At 37.1% G+C, this 27483-nt stretch overlaps 1 protein-coding gene across 6 annotated transcripts in view; it reads right to left on the bottom strand.

Annotated features, from left to right (window-relative positions):
- Positions 1 to 27483, bottom strand: part of Pcca (propionyl-CoA carboxylase subunit alpha) — a 345878-nt gene that overhangs the window by 190523 nt on the left and 127872 nt on the right. For all 6 annotated transcript variants that reach the window (XM_078016291.1, XM_078016287.1, XM_078016290.1 and 3 more), the window contains 4 exons: positions 15115 to 15193; positions 8673 to 8775; positions 4559 to 4653; positions 603 to 753 (listed from right to left, as the gene is read on the bottom strand). In XM_078016291.1, coding sequence (XP_077872417.1) covers positions 603 to 753; positions 4559 to 4653; positions 8673 to 8775; positions 15115 to 15193 — 428 coding nt within the window. The remainder of the gene's footprint in view (positions 1 to 602; positions 754 to 4558; positions 4654 to 8672; positions 8776 to 15114; positions 15194 to 27483) is intronic.

Raw genomic sequence — 27483 nt, 5'->3', positions numbered from 1 at the left:
CAGGCCTGGCTGGGCACTGTGACTATCATTCCTGAAAGTTTACTCTAGGTTCCCTTCCTTTCGAAGATTCTGGAAGCACTTACTCCCTTTCTATTTGCAATACCTAGCATAGTGCCCCTGAACAGCATACGAACCCTGACACACAGACTCATGCTGAAAAGTTCAAGAAAAAAATCAAAGTGGAATTTCTACTCACCAAATACTATCAGTAACAAAGCAGAAGCCTAAACCCTGATGTTAGGTTCACAGGATTCTTATCTGTCCCTTCTTGGTAGACAGCACAAGCATAAAATCAAAATCTTTATTTAACAGTTTATGAAACTAATTTTTAACATATATTTAAAAAAAAAAAAAAAGCCAGACATGGCAACCAACACATGCCTGTAATCCCAGCGACTCAGGAGACTGAGGATCACAAGTTCAAGGCCAATCTCAGCAACACAGCAAGACCCATAGCAACTTAGTAAGAGACCATCTCAAAATTAAAAAAAAAAAAAAATTAAAAGGGCTAGGGACATAGTTCAGTGGGAAAGTACCACAATAATAAAAAAAAAAAAAAAAGTGGGGTGGGGAGTGGTGAGAGGAACAGGACCAGGTGTTACCTGCAGTCTCGTATTCATTTCTAGGAAGTAGAAGTTCTTCCTGGAGTCCACCAGGAACTCCACGGTTCCAGCTGAGGAGTACTTCACTGCTCTGGCAAGAGCTACAGCTTGTTCTCCCATGGCTCTTCGAGTCTCCGGATCCAGAAAAATGCTATGGATACAGAAAGCACTCTTGTGCATTTTGAACAAAAGCCAAATTATCTTGTTCTTAAATGTTACTCAGATATAGATCATCTCTATCAATTTGTGAGTTCACAATGTTCTATTCCTTATATGTTTTATATTACTGTCTTATGCAAAACATGCTTAAACAAATCCATCTCAGACTTTTATAAAACATCTGAACTTTTCACATTATAACTTCAATCCATTTGTAAAATATACAACTACTCTTCAGCAAAATTTAATAAACATATACATTCAGAGTTGCTTCAAGCTAAATTAAGAGAAAATAATTTCTTAGAAACTGGCATAAAGTGGGCTGGGGATGTGGCTCAAGTGGTAGCGCGCCCGCCTGGCACGTGTGCGGCCTGGGTTCGATCCTCAGCACCACATACAACAAAGATGTTGTGTCCGCCGAAAACTAAAAATAAATATTAAAAATTCTATCTCTCTCACTCTCTCTTAAAAAAAAAAAAAAAGAAACTGGCATAAAGTCAGTCCTCCTTACACATGGAATCCATGTTTGCAAGTTTGTCTACTTGATAAAATCATTTTGTAATCTCAGAATCAATATTTGTAATACCTTCATGGTAATTTACAAATACACAAGCACAGAGGGGAAAGCTTTGAGATGGTTACTATACTGAGGTTGGACAAGATGACACTCTGCTTCATTTTAGTGCCTACCTCAAAACAGTGTCCTCTTAGGCCTATTTCGTGTTCTGGGTTTTTTTTTTTTTTTTTCATTTTTGTGCATTTTCTCTTTCTTCATTTGTTAGGGAGTGGGGCTGACCTCACTGTTTACCTGGCACCTGAATACTGTGCTTGAGAGCAGAGGCTGTGAAGGGCCTTACAGAGAAAACCCATTGTAAGATCGGCTCTGTGTAGGTGTGTCATGGTCTTTGGCCTGAATTGTGGGCTCACCATTAATAAAGTAATAACAAAGACTGAATAATGTGCCCTTCAACAGAAACGTACAGAAGGTGAGATTATGAACAACTAGTTGCCTAAAATTGTTAGATACTGTGTGAAAATGTGATGGCCAGAGGCTTGCAGAGACCTACCCTGTATTTCCTTTAGTAATAATGGTTCAATATGAGCTAATTCAGTGTTCATGACACTTTATAGAACATAGCTGCCACAGATAACAAGGGCCAACTACACAGCTAATAAACCACGGCACCTTTGTTTCAAAATCACCTTCCAGCAAGCAAGTAAAGCTAAAATGTTCTTAACAAACCCTGAAGAAAATGCCATCAGATAGCCTACATTTTCACATTATGCTTTTATGTAAGAAAGGCTTTGAGAACAAAACATTGACTCCTTTTCTATTAGTGGGTTAAAGTATTTTCAAATAAAATTTAGATGACATGTTATAAAATGTTATTATTAACTAGCATAATCCCTTTCGTCAATATGCCAAGATTAGTAAGAGTCGCTCTTGGCTTATCTGTGTTACGATGTCCCCTTCTCCACCAGGCCCAGGCCCATTCATTTTGTTTTGCTGTTTTTAATTTTAAAGCAAATTCCAAATTAGTTATCATTTCATCTACAAAAACACCCATATACATTTCTATATGTATTCCTTCATTCTTTTTATAACACAACCACATTTTGAAAAACTAAGCACTCTTTAACACTCTGTATATAATTAATATCCAATACTCAAATTTCACTGATTAAGTCATAAATCTTTATACAGCTAAATTTATTTGAATTAGGATCCAAGTACAGTGCAGACATTGCGTTTGGTTGGTTTGGTATTTTAAGATTCTTTTAATCTATAACGCTCCTTCTCTTCCCTTTTTTCAGGTAAGGACCAGGTCATCTTCCTATCTCATTCCTTGATTTCTGGGTTTGGCTACAGGCAGCCCAGGTGTCCTTTTACACTAGCTTTGTATTTCCATTCCACAGAAACTGCTAGTTAGAACTCCTGCCTGTAACAGACTGATTTGGATCATGGTGGGGGTGGGCAAGAATACTTCGCAAGTGGGAAATGAACTTTCTACTGTTTCCCTTTGGTGATGTCAGGATTATCAATGAGTTCAGGTGTTATGAATCTTACCTATTAAAAATATTGTTCTGCATTAACTTAATGAATATAGGATTTGAAGAATAACTAATGCAACATAAAGAAGAAAACCAATGGAAGATAATGTAATGGAGAATTTTAGTACAGTTAAGAACTCAATTTTTGCCCTGTCTGGTCTTATCCTTTCCCTTATCATAAATCCTAAGCAGTGAAACACAAAGATAAAAGCCAGTTTAGCACTACCTTCAAAGCACAGTGGTAGATTCTTACTTTAGGATCTGAAAACTACCTAGGTCATTTATTTTAACATTTTACAATGCACAGGTACATAGCAAGTCACTACTAATGATCAGTCCTAGCTTTTTATTTTGATTCCTTCTGCTTGAAATTTCCCTCTTTTCTCTAAATTAATAGATGAGATGTTCATATGAAAAAGTTACATTTCTAGACAGAAGAAACAAACAAAAATCATGATTCAAGGTTCCCAGTCTATGAAGGATTTCTAACCCAGGTAAGACTTGAGTAAATTTAAAACAGAAAGTTGAAATGGAGATGACAAGGCAGGCAAAAAACCACAAAGTTGCAAAAGAACTGGATCTGAGCCCATCACTGTTCTGCCAGCGTCCTCTCCCCTGGGTCCCTACAGCTAGAATTTCAGCTGAGCACGTGGTCACGGAAGGAAAAAAGACATTTCCGAGTCTGCAGTTGGCTAGGTGCCTAACTGAAAGGTCAATATCAAGCAAAGAGGACTGCAGCTTCCAGGACCCTTCCTGGGGAAAGACCCAGGGAGGACATTCCTTGTCCTTTCTTCTTCCCTCCTTCCGTCGTAGGCCACGTGACACAGGGCCCCATGCCACGTGGCTGCAGTGGGCCATTCTTCACAGTATGGTGGCAGGCTTTTAAGAGCATGCATCCAAAGATACAAGATGTAGAAGCTGGGAATTTCAGGGTGCCTGGGCCAGAAAATGGGACCTGTGTTCCACTGGTCAAGTGGAGACAACTCAGTCCCCTCCCCCATCACACCACGAGAAAAGTTCACAGGAGTTGGGAAACATTTCAACTACTATACCATATATGATTTTTTCAAACTATTAGAACTAAAAGATGGTTTAATTTTTCCATTACCTTGGATAAAAACTCATTCACATTCACTCTTCTCAGAAACCTTACGTTGTATCAAGGTATGCTGGCTATGCTAATTAAAGCTAAAGTAGGATTTTTTTTTTTTTTTTTGGTGCCTGGTAATTAAAGAAAAAATATCTATGTACATTCAATTGGAAATTTTTAAGAAGAAATATCAGAACATATGCATCAACCAACCTAACATCAACTTAGAAATAAGGCTTCAGGAAACCACCACATAAAACACATGAAAGGTAGCCTAGAGTTTACCCAAAGTGGCTCTGATAAATCAAGAACTAAGCCCCACAAGTCCTTCCATTGTAGGAAAAAACCGAGGATCCACGTATAAAGCCATTAACAATACCCTTGAAATTCCATGAAATACCAGCAGGTTCTGCACTACCTAAAGTCAGCTGAAGTCAAAGCTGATTATCTACCCAAATTTCTCTTCTTATAAAAACACTTCTTCTTCAAATATTCCTCACTTTTTTTCAATATGGTACTGAAGAAGTAACAAATTTTGAGTTATAAAAATAGGCATTATTAGAGTCTATGCTAACATTAAAGCAATTTGGGCTAGTAAAATGGAGAAGAAATCTGGAAGATACATGGAAGCAGGTTCATGGGGAGAGACTCTTACCTTGGTGCTTCCTCCACCACCTTCTGGTTTCTTCTCTGAACTGAGCACTCTCTTTCATTAAGCCACAAAGCATTTCCATGTTTATCACCTAAAACCTGAACAAAAAGCATCACTTGTAGCTGGGCGCAGTGGTGCTTGCCAGTAATACTAGCAGATCGGGAGGCTGAGGTGGGAGGATCTCAAGTTCAAAGCCAGCCTCAGCAAAAGTGAGGCACTAAGCAACTCAGTGGGACCCTGTCTCTAAATAAAATATAAAATAGGGCTGGGGATGTGGTTCAGTGGTTAAGTGCCCCTGGGTTCAATCCCTGATACCAAAAAAAAAAGAGCGTCATCATCATTTGAAAACACACAGCCACACCCATGGATAATGAGTCCAGCTAACATCTTCCCCACCACTGATTTTTAACATACATGCCTCTTGAAGCACTCTTTATAGAGAGTTATAAAGAAAACCTTTATATTTCAACAAAATTCAATGAAACATTTTTACCAAAAATATTTAAGGATGCCAGGCATGGTGACGCACTCCTGTAATCATAGTGTGTGTGTGTGTGTGTGTGTGTGTGTGTGTGTGTATTTTTCTTTTTTTTTTAAGGAAAAGAATCTCATGTTACATTTCACATAAGATATAAAAAGCATTAGAATCCACTGTGCCCTGTGAAGGACCCGAGTGTCGATGGAAGGGTCACACACTTTGGTTGCCTATGGTGCTTAGGAGAGCCACCACAGATATCTGTTTGTTGTTCACCTTATTCAACGTTTGTTCATCAGGAAGTGATACTTTGTGCATTTGCATGCAATATTATATGTAGATATCTTTACTGTGATTTGTTTTTATTATATGAAACTGGTGAAAAGATTACGACTTTTCACATTTGTAATATTTGGAAATAAGCTGGGGTTGTGAGGTAAAAGTGGAATCGTCTGGACAACCATTTGTACATTCCTGAATGTATGTTTTAGGTTCACAGAGGCATTAATTTTATTTCAATTATCAGACCTCCTGGGGCAAGTTATTTTGTTTCTTCATAAATTATAAACCATAGATAATATCATCTTAATATTTTATACGGCTTCTGAAATATCAAATTAAAAAATATTACAGTTGTAACAGGTATAGTAAGCTATAAAATGAATAGCTACTATATGACTGCAACATTAATTTTTAGGAATAAAGTCTATTTAAGACTCAATAATCATTCCAAGTAATGAAAGAAAACATTACAATAATAAAATGCCAAGAACTTGGCACTTTATTTCTAAGACTCAGAGGTAGAGCTAAAAATATTTTAAATCATTAAAATAACTCTAAATGTCCTTTTTTATTCTAGTTGACAAGGAAGTGAAAGTAGGCTTAAAAAATAAAGCAATCCAAAATAACCAATAGTTCTCAGGAATATTTCCAACTGCAAAATATTAGATTCATTTATAGTCTTCAGTTCACTTTTTAAAGTTTTGGGTATTTACCAACCATTGAACAAAAATGATTTGAAGATGATTTTTTGGGAAACAATTAAATGAAAAGTGCTTATAAGAGAAGTTAATCCTTACAGGTACTCTGAGCTGTTTTAACTTTAAATATAGCCCTTTATAGATACACATGCATTGATTGTGGAAAAATCTCTAAGCTACTCTATTTCCTGATAAAAAGCTGCATGATAACAGAGAGCTCCCAGTAACCCGAGCCATTCGGTACCCTGAGCTGGGCCTGGGGAATGCCTCTTTCCCTCCTTCAGAAATCACTGGACATAATGTAAAAACACAGAGGTGACATTTGCATGCCAGGGCACAGCTTCAGTATTGCAGAAGATGCACTGTTGTTCATGTAAAGAACAACAGGCAATACACACGCATATATGTCACAGTCTGGATGTGGGTGGACGTTCAAGAAATAACAGTAGTGCATGCACATAGGAACAGAAACCAGGGGGTCTGGAAATGGAAAGAGAGACTTGCTTTTGCTGAATACCCTTTATCATGTGCACAAGCTATCTAATATAAATAATTAGATGAAAACGACATAAAAACAATTATTCAAAAACCTTCCAAGTATGGATGGGGGTTATTGCTCAGTGTAGAGCACTTGCCTAGCATTTGTGATGCACTGAGTTTGATCCTCTGCATCACATAAAAATAAATAAATAAAGGTGTTGTGTACATCAACTACTAAAAATATATTTAAAAAAAAAAAACTTCTGAGTAGAGATCAGATATGGGAATCTGTGTTGCCCATTTAAGCTACTGGGAGACATTTTCACCTATGTTTAAAAATATCTTGCAGATTATGGGCAATGGCTAATTAAAATACAATAAAATAAGCTAAAAGGCTGAAGCAGTTACTTAATTAGTTAACACAGACCAACAAACGTTTATTTGAGTGCCATCAATGTGGTTGCTGGGAAGACCAAAGAACTAAGACCTAGTCTGTGCCCTCAAGAGCCTCATGGTCGATCAGCAAACTCAGGTATCTAAAGCCTGAGTAACAAGTGGTATTCCAGCACAATGAATTTATTTCACTGCATTCTGAGGTAGTTTTTTACTCAACAAAAAATAACCAAAAGACATAGATCTCAAAAATATGACATCAAATGGGAAAAAAAAGGAACAAACAATTATAAATTGTATGATTCCATTCAGAAGAAGCTTGTTTTTGTGGTGGTGGAGAGGGAAGCCGGGGCCTCAGGTATGCTAAGCATGGGCTTTATCACTCAGCTCTATCCCTGCATCCTCAGTGATGCCTGAAGTTACCTGTGGGGCTTAGAGGTAGAGTGCTTGCCAAGCATGGCAAGGCTCTGCACTTGACCCTCAGCACAGAAGGAAAAAAAGAAAGAAAGAAACCCCCTAATCTATGATGCTAGCTGTCAAAACAGCAGTCAGATCCGTGCACTAGCCAAGGAGAGGGACCAACTGGGAAGTGGTGTGAAAGAATTTTTTTTTTTTGTCTGTTTCCTTCTTTTTATTTTTTTAATTTTTTTTAAAATTTTTGAATCTTTTGATTTAATAGAAATTTTCATATCTAGATCTTGTTGGTTATATATTTATACTATATAAAAATTTTATTGAGTTGTACAGTTAGGATTTATGGACTTCGCTATATACATATGATATCTCAATTAAGAAAATCTAAAACCAAAACCCAACAAAAACAGATCTGGCTAGCCTGGGAAAGAAACAGCTGAGCTCCATGTTTCAGAACTACCACTGATGATATGCTTCCACATTTTTTCTACTCTAGAAAATTTGAAGACTTATAAGATTTTCTGCCCATAAATAGTATCTATGTAAAGTGATCACTGAGTTTTAAATTCAGTGGTTTCTAATTTAATATTCATATTTTATCAATTTAAGTGTGACCTGCCAATTCTTAGTCATAATGTGTAAACTTAGCATGAAGGCTTTTCTGACTAATGAAAACTTCAGCAGAGTTCCTGTCTTCTATGTGTTCTTTTTGCTGACATCCACACCCACAACTTTAACAACTGGATTGAATCTTTTTTTTTTTTTTTTTTTTTTTTTTTTTAACATTTATTTATTTTTTCTTAGTTCTTGGCGGACACAACATCCTTGTTGGTATGTGGTGCTGCTGAGGATCGAACCCGGGCCGCACGCATGCTAGGCGAGCGCGCTACCGCTTGAGCCACATCCCCAGCCCCTGGATTGAATCTTAATCCAAACAGAAGACGTGATTTGCTCATCGTCGTGCAAGCAGCTCCCACCAGAACTCCTGCCACAGTGAATCACAGATATTTGGTGAACTAAAATGATACAAAGTACAGATCAGGACTCCTTTCCTTTTAAAAATGGTCCAAGATGGCCCAATCTTGGAAGGGGACTGAATGATTCTGCAGGTGGAATATATTCAGCCTGGTAGAGATCTTAGTACTGTTTCTTTTGGGAGGTGGGTTCTATATTGCTTCCATCCCAACCAACATCCTAGCACTTTGACCAGAATTATCCAAGATTCCAAAAACAGGTGGCCAGTTTATTTTGGACTTATTCAAAAGTACCGAAACAATTCACAATCATTCTAAATGGAAGAAGGGATATGTTTCCAATAACTTCAAATGATACTGTTTAAAAGACATAATTAGAAAGCACCTTAAAATGCACCAACCTGGATTTCTATATGACGAGGGTTATCAATAAATTTTTCTATTAGTAGTCGATCATCACCAAAGCTAGAAGCAGCTTCTTGAGATGAAAATCTAAACCCCTCCCTGTTTAAAAAAAAAAAAAACAGAAGAGTAATCAGACTAACAAAACAAATACAACCTTCATTATAAAGAAAACAAAAAGAATTAAGTATTTATTTTGGCATATTTCAGAACAAAGCAGAAAAAAACTTAATCAATATACAGATAATTAAATTAACTCTGTTTGAGCTATACCCCCTCCAATTACAAGCTCTATGATCTTCAGTGGGTTATTTAACTTAACTGATCATAAACTTTCTATTGACACCAGGACTTATTTCACCAAATGTTACGTAAGAGATTTTAATCAACTAAACCAAGCATTTAAAGTTAATCTCATTTCTTCAACCTTAATCTATCTTCACTGCACTCACCACCGCCCCCCAATTAAAATGTACATCCACTCGTCTCAGAAGATAGAAAATGCAAACAGAACAAGAAAGGGTACCCCAGAACCACCGCAAACGTACCCAGGAGACCAGACATGCAGTATGAAGATTCTCAAGAGCACTTCCTCATATTCTAAATACATACAATGCTCTCCATTATCTCCTACCCACCACACAGGCCCTTTTATTTTTTAAATTGTTGAAAATCAATAATTAAAAGAAAAAGAATTTGTGAAAATAACATGAATTTAATTATTTTCCTCTATGTTGACCCCAAACTAAAATAATTTAAGTCATTATTATTAAAATATGCTTCCTAAAATGCATATAAAATTGGCATATTTGACCAGTCCATTAAAAACAAACTTACTAAAACTGACTGAGAATTGTATTGTATGCTCACTGATATATTCAGAATATAAAACTTAATTCCTTTTACTTTTAATAAATAGTTAAACATTTGTATTTAACATAAAACATTAAAACCAAGTTCTTTTAATCCTTTAATTTCCAAACAGTCCATCTGGTGATATTAAAAATAACTACCTGATGTGTTTATTTTTGTGCTTGAAACATATAACATTGAAGGTAAATAATGACTAAAAGACAAATTTCCAAATGTGGCAAAACTCTCTGCTCTCAGATAAAAGGCATTGAGTTTTCTTAGTCTTCGATTACATCTTTGATTTAGGGATATGAAGTTCAGATCTCAGGAGACTGCAAACTTCAAAGAAACCAGAAGTACAATGAATCATTGTTTTTAATACCACATAACCAACTTTTATTAGATGGGATATTATAATTCACAAAGAGAAAACACAGAGCTTTGCAATTTGTCTCTGCTATAATGATTGAGAAGTTTCATTTTGCTTTTAAACCAAGAATTCCAAGAGTAAAAAAATCAAAGTCACCAAGGTCAGTATCAAGTTTGAAAGTATCACAGATAAATTTCAATTTCAAACTGAAGAAAATTTGTATTAAGAATATCTTTGGGGCTAGAGGTGTAGCTCAGCAGTAGAACACATGCTTACCATGCACAAGGACCTAGGTTTGATCCCAGCAAAAAAAACAAAAACAAAAAATTTTTGTGGTATTCAATCATAACATTCTCCCAATAAGTAACTACTAATCACCAAACTAAGTAGGTCCTGGGGTGACAAAAATAAAACAGAAAGCACCTTCAAAGAACCTAAAGTCTAGTGGGGACATTCAAATGGGTGGGACAATCACTTCTATTCATGTCATACATCTCAATTAAATTTGGATAGGGAAAAGAAAGCCAGAGATAATTATGAAAATATCTAAGTCTGTGTTCAACACCTTCATTATTCTCTTCCCAATTTATTGTATAATATCAAACATTTTTATAAAAATCTTTCCAATGTTCTAACGATTCTACAACAAGTCATAGACACCTCTTAGGATAAAATATAAAAACAAATAATGGTCACTAAATTTTATACTGCTTCCAAAGAATACTAAAATGTTGTGGCTTACACACAAAGAAAGTTCTTCAGGAGTGGGAGAGAGGAAAAGAAAGAACGGATTAGTTGTGGCATAATATCCACAATGAGTTATTACAGAAGTTAAATACCTGGGTATTCATTAGACCTTTCATTTATTTGGAATTTGGGGGTTTTCAAATGAACAAAGGACATAGAGCAACTTTTAAAAGCAAAGAGCATATAATGTATTATTAAAGCCAACAGAGCTACACTTTTGTTGATCTAAACAAAAGAGATGGCTTGTTTACCAAGTTGCACAGAGTCATATTTTTCAGTAGAAAATGGTCTATATTTACAAACTATATAAATATAATTTGAATCAATGTGCCATTTACTTGCCAAGTAAGGGTTAAATTATTTAATAAAAGATGCCATATGAATGGCTATAATAACTTCTTTTGTGAAAACACTAAATTCTAAGTTAAAATTCAGGATCAACAACAGCACAACAAGTCCCACTGGCAGGAAACTGGGAAGAGCAATCCCTCCCATAAAACAGCCTGTTCCCTACAATAGCCTGGAGCAGGTCTGATAAGAAATCTGAGAACTAGGGGCTGGGGTGGTGGCCCAGCTGTAGAGTGCTCGCCTAGCATGCATGAGGCACTGGGTTCGATCCTCGCCACCACATAAAAACAAACTATTGTATCCACCTAAAAACTAAAGATACATAAATAAATAAATATTTTTAAAAAAAGAAATCTGAGAACTAAAGAGGATTAATAAAAAATAAGTGTTGGGCTTTCAGCGAAATTGCTATATAATATCACGCAAAAGAGGAAAACAATGAGGAAAAAAAGTAATGTTCACTAAGTATACACCTCTCACAAAACCTGTAAATGGTTTCCAGCATCTTTCTTATGCCATTCTTTCTTATGAAGAGGCTGTATGTAGCAACGGTCTTCCCAAGGATGACAATGACAGTGTCTCCCATCCAGGTGCTGTTCTAGAATCCCGCCACTCCAGGTGAAGAAGTGGAGTCACATTGGATTTGGTCAGAACCTAGTACTCCCTGGCAATCACTAGAAGGTGGTGGAGGAGAAACAGGGTGATTTCTAAGAATGGGTCATATATAATATGAAAAAATACACTCTACTAAAAAAAAAAGGTAATACAGCTTCCATCTGGATTTGAAACAACTGATCTTGTAACTCCGGGTCACCTTGTAGAAGTCCCAAACCACCAGACTGTGAGGAAGATCAAGCCACCCATGGAAGGGTCCTGTGGTTCAAAGGGTTCTATTTAAAATTGTGAACAACAAACAGGAAAAAAATCTTTGAGACATTAAACCTGAACTTTGATAGATAAATGTCAAATAGGATGGACTGTGAGGTCAAATGGGACTAAGCAGCCTCCCTGCTTCTGCGTGCTTCTGTCCCCACACAATATCCAGTCAGCCCAACTCCACACACCCATAGTTAATTCATGCTCTATGTAAAGGTGCTAAGCCAGGCTGAGAGAGTTCCAGAGAGAGCCTAAAAACCAGAGCAATGCAGATTCTTCAACTTGGAAGACAGAAGCCCTCACTTGGACCTTCATCTCTCAGCATGTCCCAAGAAATTTTCAAGTGAAACAAAGTTGTGTCACATACATTCAATTCATATAAATTCAACACTAAGACAAAGAGAAAGTAAGAACACACCTAAAAAGCCAGGGGAGAGTCCACGCGCCATCCATGAGCACTCTCACTCTGTGTCAGTCCCTCAGCACTCCTGTCTCTGCCTTCAAAATCACACTCTTTTTTGACACCGCCACCCATCACACCATTTTTCTTGCAGATGATCACAGCAGCCTCCTCACTGGTTTCTCTGATTTCAAGATCATGATTCTGTCCCCCTCAAGTCCACCACCAAATAGCAACCAGAGTGGCCCTAGTAAGACCTCAGTCACAAAACCTCCACAGCTGGTTAATCTGATAATACACACAGAAGTTCACTGAATTCTTCTCTATACTTTTTCAAATATCGGGAATTTGAAGTTCCATGATGGTCTTTTCTACTCAGATCACTCCAGCAGCTTCGCACCTAACTGAGAGCCAGCAGATCTCCCTGACCCCACAAAGGCACTCTGAGCTGCCCCCTTCTGCCTTCCCTCCCTTGCCACCAGGTCTTGGTTCTCCTGCAAGAGGACGGCTGCCGTTCCCTCGCCTGGATCCTCACCTCCTGGCTCCAGCGCTGGCTCCTCAAGGACAGGCCTTAGGGGTGGTCTGAGGGGAATTCCCTCCAGGACTCCTCAAGTCTCCGCCCATTTTTATGTTTCTTATGCTATTCTCACCTTCCACAGTGATTTTTGTTTGACTCCTACTACCACCTGCAGAATTTCCCAACCTTGTTTATGCCATGGATCCCTTTCACAAGATGATACAGCACAGAAACATTTTGTCAAAATAAGGCTTAAACTGTTATAAAACACATGGGGTCACCAGGCATGATAGGACAGACCTGTTGTCCCGGGTACTCAGTAAGATGACCTAGGCCCAGAAGTGCAGGGCCAGACTGGGCAAAACAGCGAGACCCTGCTCTTTAAAACAAACAAACAAAAAAAGTAATAATTATAACAGCTTATAGCATGAGCAAGGCCCTGGGTTCTATCCCCAGCACTGCAAATAACAGCAAAAATAATATCAATTAATAATTTAAAAATTAAAAATACATAGGATTGCAGAGGAAACAAAATAATATTGAAATACAGATATTGAAAATTTTTACACATTTAAATATAATACAAGTAGTTCCTTGTTAAATAATGAGCACCAACGATGGGTCTAATGATCAGCGTAACTCATCTGCAAAAACATAATGAGATAACACATATGACTTTCTAGCAGTAAAAACTTCTACAGATACTACTATTCCCCTGGCTGTTGTTCCCAGGAGGAAACATGCATCCCAGGCAGAGGCTGGTAAGAGAAATCTGTGGTTTTCATTCATCCACATTCATGAACCTCCCCTTACCAAGTTAAGAACCCCTGATCTAGTACATAAAATATGTGAAGGAATTTTATTCATTGCTATGTCCCTGAAGCCTTACTAAAACAGCACCTGTCAACAGCAGGCTCTCAGCAAATATTGCATTTCTTCTTGTTGTGTTAGCAGAAGAGGGAAGAGGAGCATCTCTGTGATCTTGGTCATTTCCTGGTGCAGAGCCACTGTGAGAGTGAGGTTGGAATTTACAGACTGTCATCCTCACAAAACAAGCCAAGCACATCCCTGGTGTCAACCAAAGAAACAGTGGTATTGTGAGTCAGTTGTCCTGTAGAGCTGACACTCCATAAGTCCCAAACACAGTGCCTTCCCACAAGGCCTTAAAGGAGAATGCAGAGTAGCCAGGAGATTTTCAAGGTAATTGCTCTCTTCAGAACCTCCTGTTTTTAGTAAGGTTTGGTCCCACTGTACTGGATGACTTTCACACTAATAAATCCAAATTCCTGTCTTTAGGAGCTTTATGAGGGAAGTGAATGAGGAAAGAAATGAGCAAAGGAGGAAATAGCAGAATCAAGCATCTGAAAGGCCAGATGACTTCTGGGTGGAGAAAAGGCAGGAAAGACAACATAACAATAATAAAAAAAAAAAATTGTGATTTCTCATTGCATCATCTCCCAAAATAACAACTCTCCTGCTGTCAATTCTGAAAATAAAGAAAATAAATATGAACAGAGGTCCTTAAACCTGCTTCTACTAGGCAGTTTCTTGAACTACTCCTTTCTAATCACTATAATGTCACCAATATGTTTGATTTTTAAAATTTTGTCTCTTGGAAGTTACTTTTGATTTCTGAAACTAGTAAAAAAAAAGTTACCTAAATTTACAACAAAGTGCATTGTATATAAAAGACATGCAGCAATTTCAAACTCAGAAAAGAATGTTTTACACTATAAAATATCAAAATAGTTCACTACTTTTATGGACTAGCAAAGTAAAACAAGTACATAATGAGGTAAGACATAAATTCTTTTTATCATTGTTGTGTTTTCGTGGGGGTTTTTTGTTTTTTTGTTTTGTTTCGTTTTGGTTTTGCAGTACTGGGTATGGAACGCAGGGTTCTTGTGCATGCTGAGCAAGCACTCTACCACTGAGCTATACTCACGGCCCTGACATAAACATTCAATGAAATTATGTCTACTCTTAAATATATTTGGTTCAAATTTTCAGATTACCTTCCAAATTAGAGAGTCAAATGTTAGTAACTTCTGCCTAAAAAACAGAATAACTATAATTGTTTAAAAATATACTGTAAAAACAAAAAGTCCTTTGTTAATGTTTTTGAATACCCTTATAAAAGCCTCTCCATAATAGGATATTCATCTCAAAATATAAAAAATGAAGACTTCTCCATAATTTCTATTTTTCCCCATTCAATAAGTGGTTACTGTAATTACTCTATTATGCTGTTAGTATCTGTTTACTTGCCAGCTTAATAAAACTCTGGCAACTGCAATTTTCATCAAGAGTACATTTTGGACAGAGGCTCACCTGGTCTCCTCATCATTCCAAGCGACGCGCATGCCTTTCCCGCCACCGCCTGCTGAGGCCTTGATCATGACCGGGTAGCCTAGCCGCAGGGAGGAATTGGACAGAAGTTCAGACTTTGATCATCTGGATGTATGAACATGACAACTGACCACATGTTCAATAACGCAGAAGACAATAACTAATTTATTTAAAAGTTCCTTTCTTCGGAGTCGAAAAAAATAACACCAGTGTGATGATCAAATATACATTTTTAAAATGAGAGTGTGGCCATTTTAAAAGAAAAAAAAGGCTACTTGTAGCAATAAACATAACATTTTCTCTGGTAATAAAATAAGAGCTAAACTAAATAAATAATCTGACAGTGAATTCCAAAATCAGAAATAGATGAGTATTAACTAGCCAAAGATAAAAGAAGCAACTTACATAACACTAAGAAACACAAACACACAAATTCCCTTCATCTGTTTGCATGTTTAACAAATTGAATTACCTTTTTTCAAAAGTTGTGATTACCAGGTACTAGAAGTATTTTCATCTGAAAAATCACAGGGAACGCCTACAGGTTTATCATCAAAACCTGATGGTATACAGATTGTAGGATCTGCAATCTGTATACGGGGTAAAAATGGGAGTTCATAACCCACTTGAATCAAATGTATGAAAAATGATATGTCAAGAGCTATGTAATGTTTTGAACAACTAATAAAACAAAAAACCTGATGGTACTGAGAAAAATCACACGTGGCTGCAGAAAAGATCTAAGTGAGAAGCACCACTCCACAGCATCACGAAGGTACAAAGTGAGGTCCAAAACTAAGGGCATCTCCAGCTAATGTTTATAAAAGAAAAGGAAATCATAAAATTGTTGTTAAAAGATTGAGTATTTAGTTACAGTAAAGTTTTTGACAGCAAGAGTCACCCTGACAATACATTAAGAAAAGCTATAACATCCCCTTCTCTAGAGGGTTGCTGGAAACACTGTGGAAATGCTCATATGTTTAAGACCATTTGTTTATGATCTTTCCCAAAGAAAGAAGCAGTCAGTGATCCCTTAAAGGACCCTCTCTGGCCTGTGATTCTGTAGCAGCATTAAACTCTAGCTAAAGGATCCTGAGGGAAAAGGAAGAAAGGCCAGAAGTCACAGACCTTTGACCCCTCCACCACAAAACATCACCTTAACTTCAGCTTAGTTAAAATGACACTTGCTTCCTAAATATTTTATAGTCAATTCAATTTAAAATGTTTTGTTTGTTGCTTATGAGGGATAGCATTTTTTAAAATGCTAAATCGGTGAGAAAAAGACAAATAACACATTGTTCTTGTATGAAGGGCCTTGTAATTCAGGAAAAGAGGCAGAGCACCCAAATAACGTATCAGTGGGGACTCAAAGAGCAGAGGATCACAGGAAGGTGGAGAGAGAAGGGTAAGAAAAATACAACATAGGAAGTGTCATTTAAATGAGGCTCCAGAGGAGGAGAAAAATTGAAACATTTCAGACAAAACAGAGGTACTCATAAGATGAGTTTAAGAAAAGAGTGAAACACTCCTGTTGAGTACAGACTACCTTTGGGTTAGCATAAGAAAAAGAAGTAAATACACAAACTGGGCAGCATATTCTTGAAGCTGCATGAAATCTTGCATGAGGTTTGATCCTGAGGGACAAGCAATGCTGTGGCCTCACAATGAAAGTCACATATAGGAATTAGTTTGCAATCAGTAAGGAACAATCAGCTTGCGTTTTAGGAGTGAAGAAACGCGCCACGCCCCCCCCCCCAACAATTCAAACCTTGTTAAACTTTTTGCCTACAAAATTCCATTTACAAAAATTTAAGGTCTTTTTTAGACAAATGGATCCATACCCCTCTAAAAATGTGTTATCAATTCACCACCACATATTATCTATCTCTGCAACAGGAAACCACAAGAGATGTGATGTCTATGTCCCACGTGTCTACCATTTTCAGATCCCTCTAAGGATTAGGAAATATGGCATTTTTTTCATTCTAGTATTAATCTCATCTTATTCATTTATGATGGGACCTGAACCATGCAATGATTTGTGAGTTTCAAAATCAGATGGTTTAAAAAAGGGGGTGAGGGAGTCTAACTGGGAAAAGTAACCATAAAATTTGGCAATAAGAAATTATTCCATGTTCAGAAAAGGGGAGAAGTGATTAGAAAATAGGGCAAGACATAATAAGGCAATTTGGGTTCCCAAAAAAGAGACAATGAGGTATCAAGCCTGTGAACACATTAACCCAGGAGGCAGGACTCTCTGATCAAAGCCTAAGAACCAGATATAGCAGGGTCAGGAGGAAGAGGGGGAGAAACTGGCAGAGTGACAGACAGTCTAACTTTTTGAGCTATCTTTGAAATTAATATAAAGGTAAACTTTTCTACTCAAGTTCTTATGCAAAATAACTCAATGAATGAAAGTGATTCTGGGATTACCTATTTCTGTGCTGTCACCATGCCATGAAGAAACAAGCCAACCACAACCAAAGAAGAATATTCCACACAATTGATGTTAAGTGATATCAAATAGCTCAGTCCCTCATCCCTACTCTCTTGCTGTCTCTCCACCACTCTAGGTAAGCCACAAGGTATAGGGATAGAGAAGAAGAAGGGAAAAAAGATTTAGTGAAAGTTAATTTTTCCCAGAAAAATCAGAAATGATCAACAAGTTGATGATTGCTGCTACCCTCCTACCTCGAATGGACATGAAATGCCAGCTAATCTTCTCCTGCATTCTCTTTTCCAATGGAGCCCTTGCTCTTCTGTTTGGTTTTTGTCTACAATTCATTTATTTAATTTTATATTCTTCAACTGACATGTTTCCTTAGCACAACTACATACAATTCCTACAAGCTTTCAGAAGACACCTCAAAAATTTAGACTAAGAGTTAGTGTCATTCTGCCAGTTTCTCCCTCTCTTCCCCCTGACCCTGTTATATCTGGTTCTTAGGTTTTGATCAGGGAGTCCTGTCTCCTGGGTTAATGTGTTCAAATCTCCTGTTATGAAGATTACTTTTTTAAATATTTATTATTTAGTTGTAGTTAGACACAATATCTTTATTTTGTTTATCTATTTTTATGTGGTGCTGAGGATTGAACCCAGGGACTCGCAAGTGCTAGGCAAGCGCTCTACTGCTAAGCCACAACCCCAGCCCTGAGGATTACTTTTAAAAAATAAAAAGCAGAACAAGGCCCAGTGTTATTTGTTTTCTCACCTTTACAGTCCTCTCATCGATACCTATTGCCACTGCCTTCCCTGTACCCCAGACCCAGAGACAGATACAACCTGCCTGCTGACATTCTGAATCCAATATGGAGGGGACCTCCACTCCTCACTTCCCTCCTACACAAGAGAAATGAACACTTCCAAAAATGAATGTATCAAATGCTACAATTGAATGTATCAAATGCTACACTTGAACAATGAATGCATCAAATGCTACAATTAAATGATTTCTATTCCTACTTTTCTGGATTCCACTTTCAAAGTGACGTTTGACTATGGGACAAGACACCTTCTCTGCTTCTCTTGGCTCCCAACAAAAAGCATGGCATACTGTCCACCACAGAGCCAGCAGCCTTATTTCTACCTCTACCGCCAGATTTTCATTCATTAGCTCAAAATGTTTACTGAATACATATGATTTGCCAAACATGGGTCTGGCTCTGGGGAATAGGAGGATGAACAAATCAGAAATATTCCTGATCTCACACAGCCTACTACTCCTAGAAAATGCCACATGAATATGCATACACCTCATACAAATAGGCATCCACCCAAATACACATTATCACGCTCATATATACTTTTACATATATGTATACTATACACATGTGCGTGCAAACACACACACACACACACACACACACACAAATGTAAAAGTGGATAAGAGCTACCATAGAAACAACACACAGAAATGTGATTAGGGTAACTTTTCCTTGAAAAGGGTTCTCTGAGGGAACATTTAGACTGAACCTGAATGATAAATAGAGGCTAGCCTTCACAAAAATCAACAAAGAAGGAATATTCCTGACAAAAGGACAAGTTACAAAGTGTCAGACAGGACAGGGAAGTAACCTGATAGAGTATTTATGATCATTTTGGCTGCATGCAATGAATGAATTGTGGGACCTGGGAGACTGATTAGGAAGCTTTTGCAGTAAGCATTCCAGGTGACAGACAGCTGTGATTCAGATTTGGCTAATCCAAGAGAGAAAGACAAAGACTTGAAGTTTGTTTTAGAATCTGAGTCAGTGATAGTTTGGACATGGAAGATAAGCAAATGAAGGCAGACTCCAGGGACTTAGGCGCTTTCCTGTTTAGCTATAGATTCCAAGTCAAAAAGAAGAATCTTCTGTAGGACTGACAGTGTTTTGTTCACCTACAGAAGACAGGATAATTTACTCTTCAGGCAGATGCCGCCTCACACACAGTGCATAACCTGGTAACTGGGAAGCTGATAAAACAACATCTTGAGGCCGGGCATGGTGGCACACGCCTGAAATCCCAGTGGCTAGGGAGGTTGAGACAGGAGAATCATGAGTTCAAAGCCAGCCTCGGCAAAAAGCGAGGCGCTAAGCAACTCAGTGAGACCCTGTCTCTTAATGAAATACAAATTAGGGCTGGGGATGAGGCTCAGTGGTTAAGTGTCCCTGGGTTCAATCCCAAGTACAAAAGAAAAAAGAAAAAAAAAAAAAAAAAAAAAACTTGATCCAATACTCATAATTCACAGAATAAAGAATTTTATTTCAACTTTTTACCTACAGTCTCTTGAACTAAAATTTCATAGGAAATAATAACTAATGGAAAAGAAAAGCAAAAAGGAAGAGGAAATGATATTTTGGGAGAAATGCCCTATTCCAAATTTAGTGTTGCCCATCAGAAATCTCTAGTGGATCATAGGGAAGGTGTGACTCTTGGTGGTGGAAGGGTGTCTTCTTTTGGAAACATTTGGGAAATCTAGAATTAATTACAAGGCTTTTGTTTCCTAAAAGAAAGGTTAAAAGTAAAAAGAAAACAAAAGGTAGCCCAGGAGTAGGCGCTGTCCTCTCCATGGATAGGACAGGCCCCATCATGGGCCTCAGGGAAGAAATAAAGGGCCCAGAAGAAAAGGTCCATGACAGAGAGGAAGGACCGCGGTGAAGGCTGGCATCGGATCAGGGAGTCAAGGGTGTGCACTGGGTCCTCAGACTTCCTCAAGCTCAATCACTGTAAAGCAGTTCACTGAACTCTGGGGGGTGTTTTTTTTTGCCTTTTTGGGGGGATATCGTTCATGACAGTGACATTTTTTGAAGAATCTAGTATGGTCATTTTACAAAATATTCCACAATCTGAATGTATTTGATTATTTACTCATTTAATTCAGATTAACAACAAAAAATTTCTAACAAGCAATTTTTACATTCTATATAACTGATATTCTATCTTGATTTTTGTATCACACAAGGGAAAAAAAGACTCCACTAGTCTCATTACCCATAAAGTTAGATTTGAGTACTTAAGGTGGTGTATATTAAATTCCCTCACAGAAAACATGCCATTTTCCTTTTGTAACCAGCAAACCGTCACTGGACTGACACTTCGAAACCATGAATATCTTATATGCAAACAATATCTCACTCACTGGTAATAAGGAATATTAATGATTTTTACTTTAATCAATTTCTACATTATTCACTGACAAATGAGCTTTTCAAAAATGAAGACAAAGACCTTTGCCTGTCTTCACTGTTGCTTCTCCACTGACTAAAACAGAGCTTAGCCAATAATGTGCAAAATCATAGTTACTACATGAATGTTCTAGCTAACCATTTAAATAACTCCACATCATTTATTTTTACTGCTGTAAGATATTTTACCTCAAAATATGTTATAGCATTATCCTATGAAGGCTCAGATGTTATCCACTGTTTTTACACATGTCACTGGACTCAGATGTTATCCACTGTTTTTACACACACAATGCTCCCATGAATATCTGTGTACTTGCTGTCTAGAACCCTGTCTAAGTGCTTAGAATACAGTTCTGGGAGTACAGCTATTGGATAGTGTGCAACTCTTATTGATTCCTTAAGAAATCAAACTTATTCACTTTTGTTGTGATTACGATCATAATTATACAAACTACACCATCCCTTGCTAGGACTCCTACCATGGCCTCCTAATAGAACTCCCTACCACTGCCTCTGCCACACTCGAGGTCAGTGAAACTTTTTTAAGCCATATATGAAATCGTACCTCCTGCCAGACATTGTGATGAGCTTACATAAGACTAAGAAAAAACCACAGAGGTACACTGAAGTACAAATCATGTACCCCAAGGACAAGTATGTGTGGAAGTAGAGAGAGGTAGCTTTCATACACCAGAAAGGACTATTATAGACTTGTTAAAAGACTTTAAACAGGCCGGAGGGCTGGGGTTGTGGCTCAGTGGCAGAGCGCTTGCCTAGTATGTGTGCAGCATTGACTTCAAACCTCAGCACCATATAAAAATGAACAGATAAAATAAAGGCATTCTGTCCATCTACAACTACAAAAAATTTAAAAAAAAAAAAACAACAGGCCTGAAAGATATTAGCCTGCACATCAATTAATTTACCTGACAAATAAAATCAACTTCAATAACTTTTAGATAAATATTTTAAAAATCCGAATACACAGCATTCACAATGTCCACAATTCAATAAAAATTAAGAGATTGTGTGATGAAGAGAAAGAAAATAGGCAACAGAAACAAACTCAAATGAAGATCCTTAAAACATCCGTAACAAATACTACAGACTGAATACACAACCCAAAATGATTGGGGACAGAAGTATTTCAGATTTCAGAGTTTTTCTAATTTTAGAATATTTACTTAGAATTACTAATAGAGTATCCTGAATCAAAAAACCTGAAATCTGAAACTCTACATATTCAAAAAATTTTAGGCATTGAAAATTCCAAAAAGGAACAAGGCAATATATATAATATATTTACTTATTATTTACAGTAATATATATAATATATTTACCTTCTCAGCATTCCAGTCAAGAAAAGGAAATAAAGAATAAAAAGATTATGGCCAGGTGCACTCCTGTAATCCCAGCAGCTCAGGAGGCTAAGACACAAAAATCATGAGTTCAAAGCCAGCCTCAGGAACAGCAAGGCACTAAGCAAGTCAGTGAGACCTTGTCTCTAAATTTAAAAAATTGAGCTGAGGATATGGCTCAGTGGTCAAGTGTCCCAGAGTTCAATCCCTGGTACCAAAAAGAAGGAGGGGAAAAAAAAGAATAAAGAGATTGGGAGGAAGAAATAAAACTGCCTTCTGTGACAGATAATATGACTACAAAGAAAATCTATTTAAAAATTCAAACACATTCTCCAGAATTAATAAGCAATCATAGCAATACTGCAAAATATAAGGTTAAAATATAAGAGTTGATTGTGTTCCTGGGCTAGAGTTGTAGTTCAGGGGTAGAGCACTTGCCTAATACATGGGAGGCACTGGGTTTGATCAGCATCAATAAAAAAAAAAAAAAAAAAGTAAATAAACAAAATAAAGATATTATGTCCATCTACAAGTAAAAATAGTTTTTTAAAAAATTGATAGCATTCCTGTATACAATCTACAAATAATTGAAATATGAAATTTAAGACATGATATCATTTATATTAGCACTCAAAAATTGAGATAGATGTAAATCTAGCAAAATTTATATAGAATGTCTATGAGGAAAGCTATAAAACTCTGATTAAGGTAATCAAGAAGACTTCAATGGAGAGATACTCCACATTTATGGATAGGAAGATTTGGTACTGTTAAGATCAATTATCTGCAACTTAACATATAGGCTGAACATAAATCAAAATCCCAGCAAGTTATCTGTGGGTTTTGTGGATATCAACAAACTGATTCTAAAGTTTATATGGGAAGGCCAAAAACACAGAATAACTAACATAATTTTAAAAGATAAAGACAAATTCAAAAGACAGATACTTACAACTTAAAGATTCATTATGAAGCTACAGCAACCAAGACACCAGGATACTAGTGAAGGACTCAATGAGTTAATTAAAGTAACAGAAGAGAACCCAGAAATAGTGCACACAAGTATACTCAACTAAACCTTGACCAAGAAGTAAAAGACTTCTTTCCAACAAGTGATATTGAATAATTAGATATTCGAACCAGAGGCGGGGCGGGGAGAGAGAGAGAGAGAGAATCTAAACAGTTTTTATGTTTCACCAAAAAAGTACTCAAAATGAATCTTATGATGTAAAACTACATAATCTCTGGAAGAATCAAAGAAAGGAAAAACAACACTGATAAATCAACCTTTACTAAAATTTAAAACTTCTATACAAAAGACATGCTTAAGAGAATTAAAATACAAGTCACAGATTGGGAGAAAATAGTTATAAAACACATACCTGAATTAAAATATATATATATATATATATATATATATATATATATATATATATATATATATATGTATGTATATATATAAGACCCAACGCTGCAGTTGACAAATTCTCCATCAGTCTAGCTGCCTAAGTACAGCCTACACCAACTCTTCCTTCCCATCCTACAACCTGACAAATAGGCAGAGACCATGTGTAATACAGAAAAAAAATAAGGAGAGGGACAATAAAAATGTGGTGCACTGAGCTCTGATGAACTTAAGAAAACTGCACAGAATCAGAGAAAAGTTGCTACACTGCTAGAATTGTCCAAAAAATCTAATTCAGAATCTACTGGGGAATTTGGCCACTAAGTACCAGGTTGGTACACTGAAAAGTGCCTGTTGTGAATACAATCAAAGAAGTAATTTAACTTCAAACAAATTAGGGAAATGAATCCCATTTTCAATGCATCATTCATTTTGTGTGTATTGTATCATAATTTTCCATTGATTTTACTGTTCTCTTAATTAAAAATTAGTTACATTTAATCTCCCTATGGACCTAGGTTAATCATACCATTTGATTTGCCACACTTCAGACTGAGGTGATACACATTTGTATCAATACTACTTGGGATCTATAATATCCAATAAAAAGGAAACATAGTAAATATACATATTTACTATTTCTGGCAGTTCAACTATAAATTATCCACATTCATACTGCTACTATCTCTAAAGATGGCTAATTCTCAGTTTTTCCTGTTGGAAAAAGAAAAGGTGTGAAGTGACCACAGAATATCTTGCCTTTCCTCAGTTGTCCATACACATACATAAATACATAAACAACTGTTTATGAGTTGTATTTATTAGATATAATAATTTATTGCTGAATCATATATTTATAAATATATTCTATTAGTATATTACATATTGTTAAATTGTATCCAATGTAAAATTTAATATATTTATTTTTAATTTATATATTTAAAATGTATTAATAATAAGTGTGCTGCTAGTCAGTCAGCTTTCTGTCACTGTGACAAAATAACCTGGCTAAAACAACTTATAGGAGGAGAGACCTGGGCTCATGGTTTGGGAATTTTCCATCCATGGTGGCCTGGGTTCCTGTTTCGGGTCCTCTGGTGAGGCAGCACATCATGGTGGGAGGCTGAGGTGGAGCAAAGCTCTCATCTTATGGGGCCAGGAAGCAGAGACAGGGCAAATAATGGAAGAAAGGCCAGGACAAGATGCAGCCTTTAAGGACACACCCCCAAAACCCATCCACCTCCTAAGTTCCCAGCACCTTCCATAGTTGATTAAATTATGAAACCGTCATTGGAGTAATCCATTGATGAGGTGAGAGCCCTCATGAATGAATACCAACAGGCAAGAGAAAGAAGATGAAGGACTGAAACACAATTATGTGGCCTTTCAAAAGCCACACCTCCAAACAAACACTGCTGCCTTGTGGGGCCAAGCTTTCAACACAGGAGCTTTTGGGAGACACTCAGATCCAAACCATACATTGAGTATCAAACATGATATATTCATTTAAATAATTAAATAGGAATGAATCAATACTGCACACACACAGACACAATCATGTTATGCTAGATTAGTTAAAATAAACTACTGATTTAGTGGAGAACCACAACTATACTTTATTGAAAACCTGATTATACTGGCCTATTTTTCTTGGCTTGGTTAAATAAAAAACAATAGATACCCTACTCTGCTCCAGGGATCAGAAATCAGTGCACTTCATTGTGCAGATTAGAGCAGAAGGTGTTCACAGACAAGAAGTTTCCAAACAAAAACCAACATTTTTTCCCATTACAATGTGTTTCCACATCACGCCTGAATGTTTTGCAGTCTTTTGCAACAGAGTAATAGAAAAAGGAAAACATGCAAGAATGAACACCAACAAGGCAAGAGGAAGAAGATGAAGGACTGAAACACAGGCAGAGGTAGCAGAGTAAACTCCACAGGAAACAAAGGGAAAGTATGGACTCATGCTTTTGGCTAAATGTGTATGTGGGAAAAGAAATACAAGCACCAAAAAATGGTGGGAAAGAAAAAGAGAACATGCATTCCCATCTCCAGGGGAGTATCATTTCAACCTCAAATGACCACACTACTTCACAAGAATCTTTTTGTTCTTCGGGTGTTGGGAATTGAACCCAGGACCTTGTGCTTGCTACATGCACACTCTACCATGGAGCCACACCTCCAACCCCAAACTTCTCCACCTAGAATGGATTTCATGAAGTATATAGTTCAACACCCCTGCACCATTTTTCTTAAACATAACTTTTCCTTAGGCATTTTTTATTACATCTCCCTGGATATTAAACCTATCTTCTCCTGAAGACCAAATTAGCAAATAAATTAACAGTACGTAAGATTGTTAAGGTACATTTTAATATCTTCTCAAAGTGTCTTCAAGAAAGCTTTAACCAAGAGTCATAAACAACATTTAAAAATATTCTAAGCAGCATGAAATTGAGATTTCAGGAGTAGTACTTTTTCCCTCTTAAATATGAACAATTTGTTCTTCTATACAACCAACTTTGAAAAAGTGACTTTAGAAACAAAACAAGCCGTATCATACCGAAAGCAAGGTGGGAAGCACAGTGCAGGAAAGCAGCCAGAGCAGGGAGGAAAGGCCACCAGGGTCCTCGCACTAATCGGAAACAGGCCGAGGCAGAGGCCATCAGAAGACTAATGAAAGAGTGGGAAACGGGAGAGTGCAGCTTCCAAAACGTAAGAAGTCACAGGTTAGCGCAGACAATAGGCTAGTAAGATGTTCTAGTACACTGGAATCTGACATTACTAAAAACTTCCACAAGGGCTGGGGTTGTGGCTCAGGGGCAGAGCGCTTGCCTAGCACTAGATTTTTTATGTGGTGCTGGGGGTTCAAACATAAAAAAACTAAATGAACAAAATAAAGATATTAAAAAAAAATACACTTCCATGAGTCCAGCCTAATAAACAAGGATCAGTCTGCAAGAATGAATGATGGGCCGAGTGCAGAAGCACACACCTGTAATCCCAGTAGCTCGGGAGGCTGAAGCAGGAGGAGTTCAAAGCCAGCCTCACCAAAAGCAAAGCGCTAAGCAACTCAGTGAGACCCTGTCTCTAAGTAAAATACAGAATAGGGCTGGGGATGTGGCTCGGTGGTCAAGTGCTCGAGTTCAATCCCCAGTATTTAAAAAAAAGAATGAATGTCAGGCGTTCATTAACAAGAGCATACCAAATTTACTTGAATAAACCTTGGTTACTCATTTTGTTTCAATAATCTATTGACTGAAAGTTTATCATGTTTTGCTTAAATTTTTTTCTCTCTACAGGTATCACTATTAGAAAATTACAGATTAAATGGAGGAAATTACAGTCAAATCATGGTCTATAAATATTGTGAAAGAATTTTAAAATGTCTGATAACTTCATTTATCTACATGCACATATCTTTCTATTTAGATTCATTCACTGAATAACCGCTTGCTGAGTATATGCTCTAAAAAGCACTGGGTTTTTTTGGCCTTTTTGGGCAAGGGGGTACTGGGGATTAAATCCAGGAGCACTCAACCACTGAGTCACTTCAGCCTTGCTGACTTGCTGAGGCTCACCTTGAACTTGCAATCCTCCTGCCTCAGCCTCCCAAACCACTGGGATTACAGGTATGTGCCACTGTGCCCAGCTAAGCACTATCTTAAGTACTAGAAATACAAAGGAAAGTAACCAATGGTCAACTCCACTATTACCAGTCGCCAACTGAACATTGAACAGTCAGTCACTTGTAAAGATGTGTAGTCGTTGTTTATTGCAGAAAACCCAAACTCTTTTAAGAGAACAACAAACTGTCAAGAAAGCAGGGAGGTTATTACCATATCACACTGTGGGACAAGGCAGCACTCTGTGAGACACTGCTCTCATCAGATACCTTTTCCTTTCAATAGTTCT

The sequence above is a fragment of the Ictidomys tridecemlineatus genome, chromosome 6, assembly GCF_052094955.1.
Source record: "Ictidomys tridecemlineatus isolate mIctTri1 chromosome 6, mIctTri1.hap1, whole genome shotgun sequence".
NCBI lineage: Eukaryota > Metazoa > Chordata > Mammalia > Rodentia > Sciuridae > Ictidomys > Ictidomys tridecemlineatus.
This window is presented reverse-complemented; position numbering and strand designations above follow the sequence as displayed.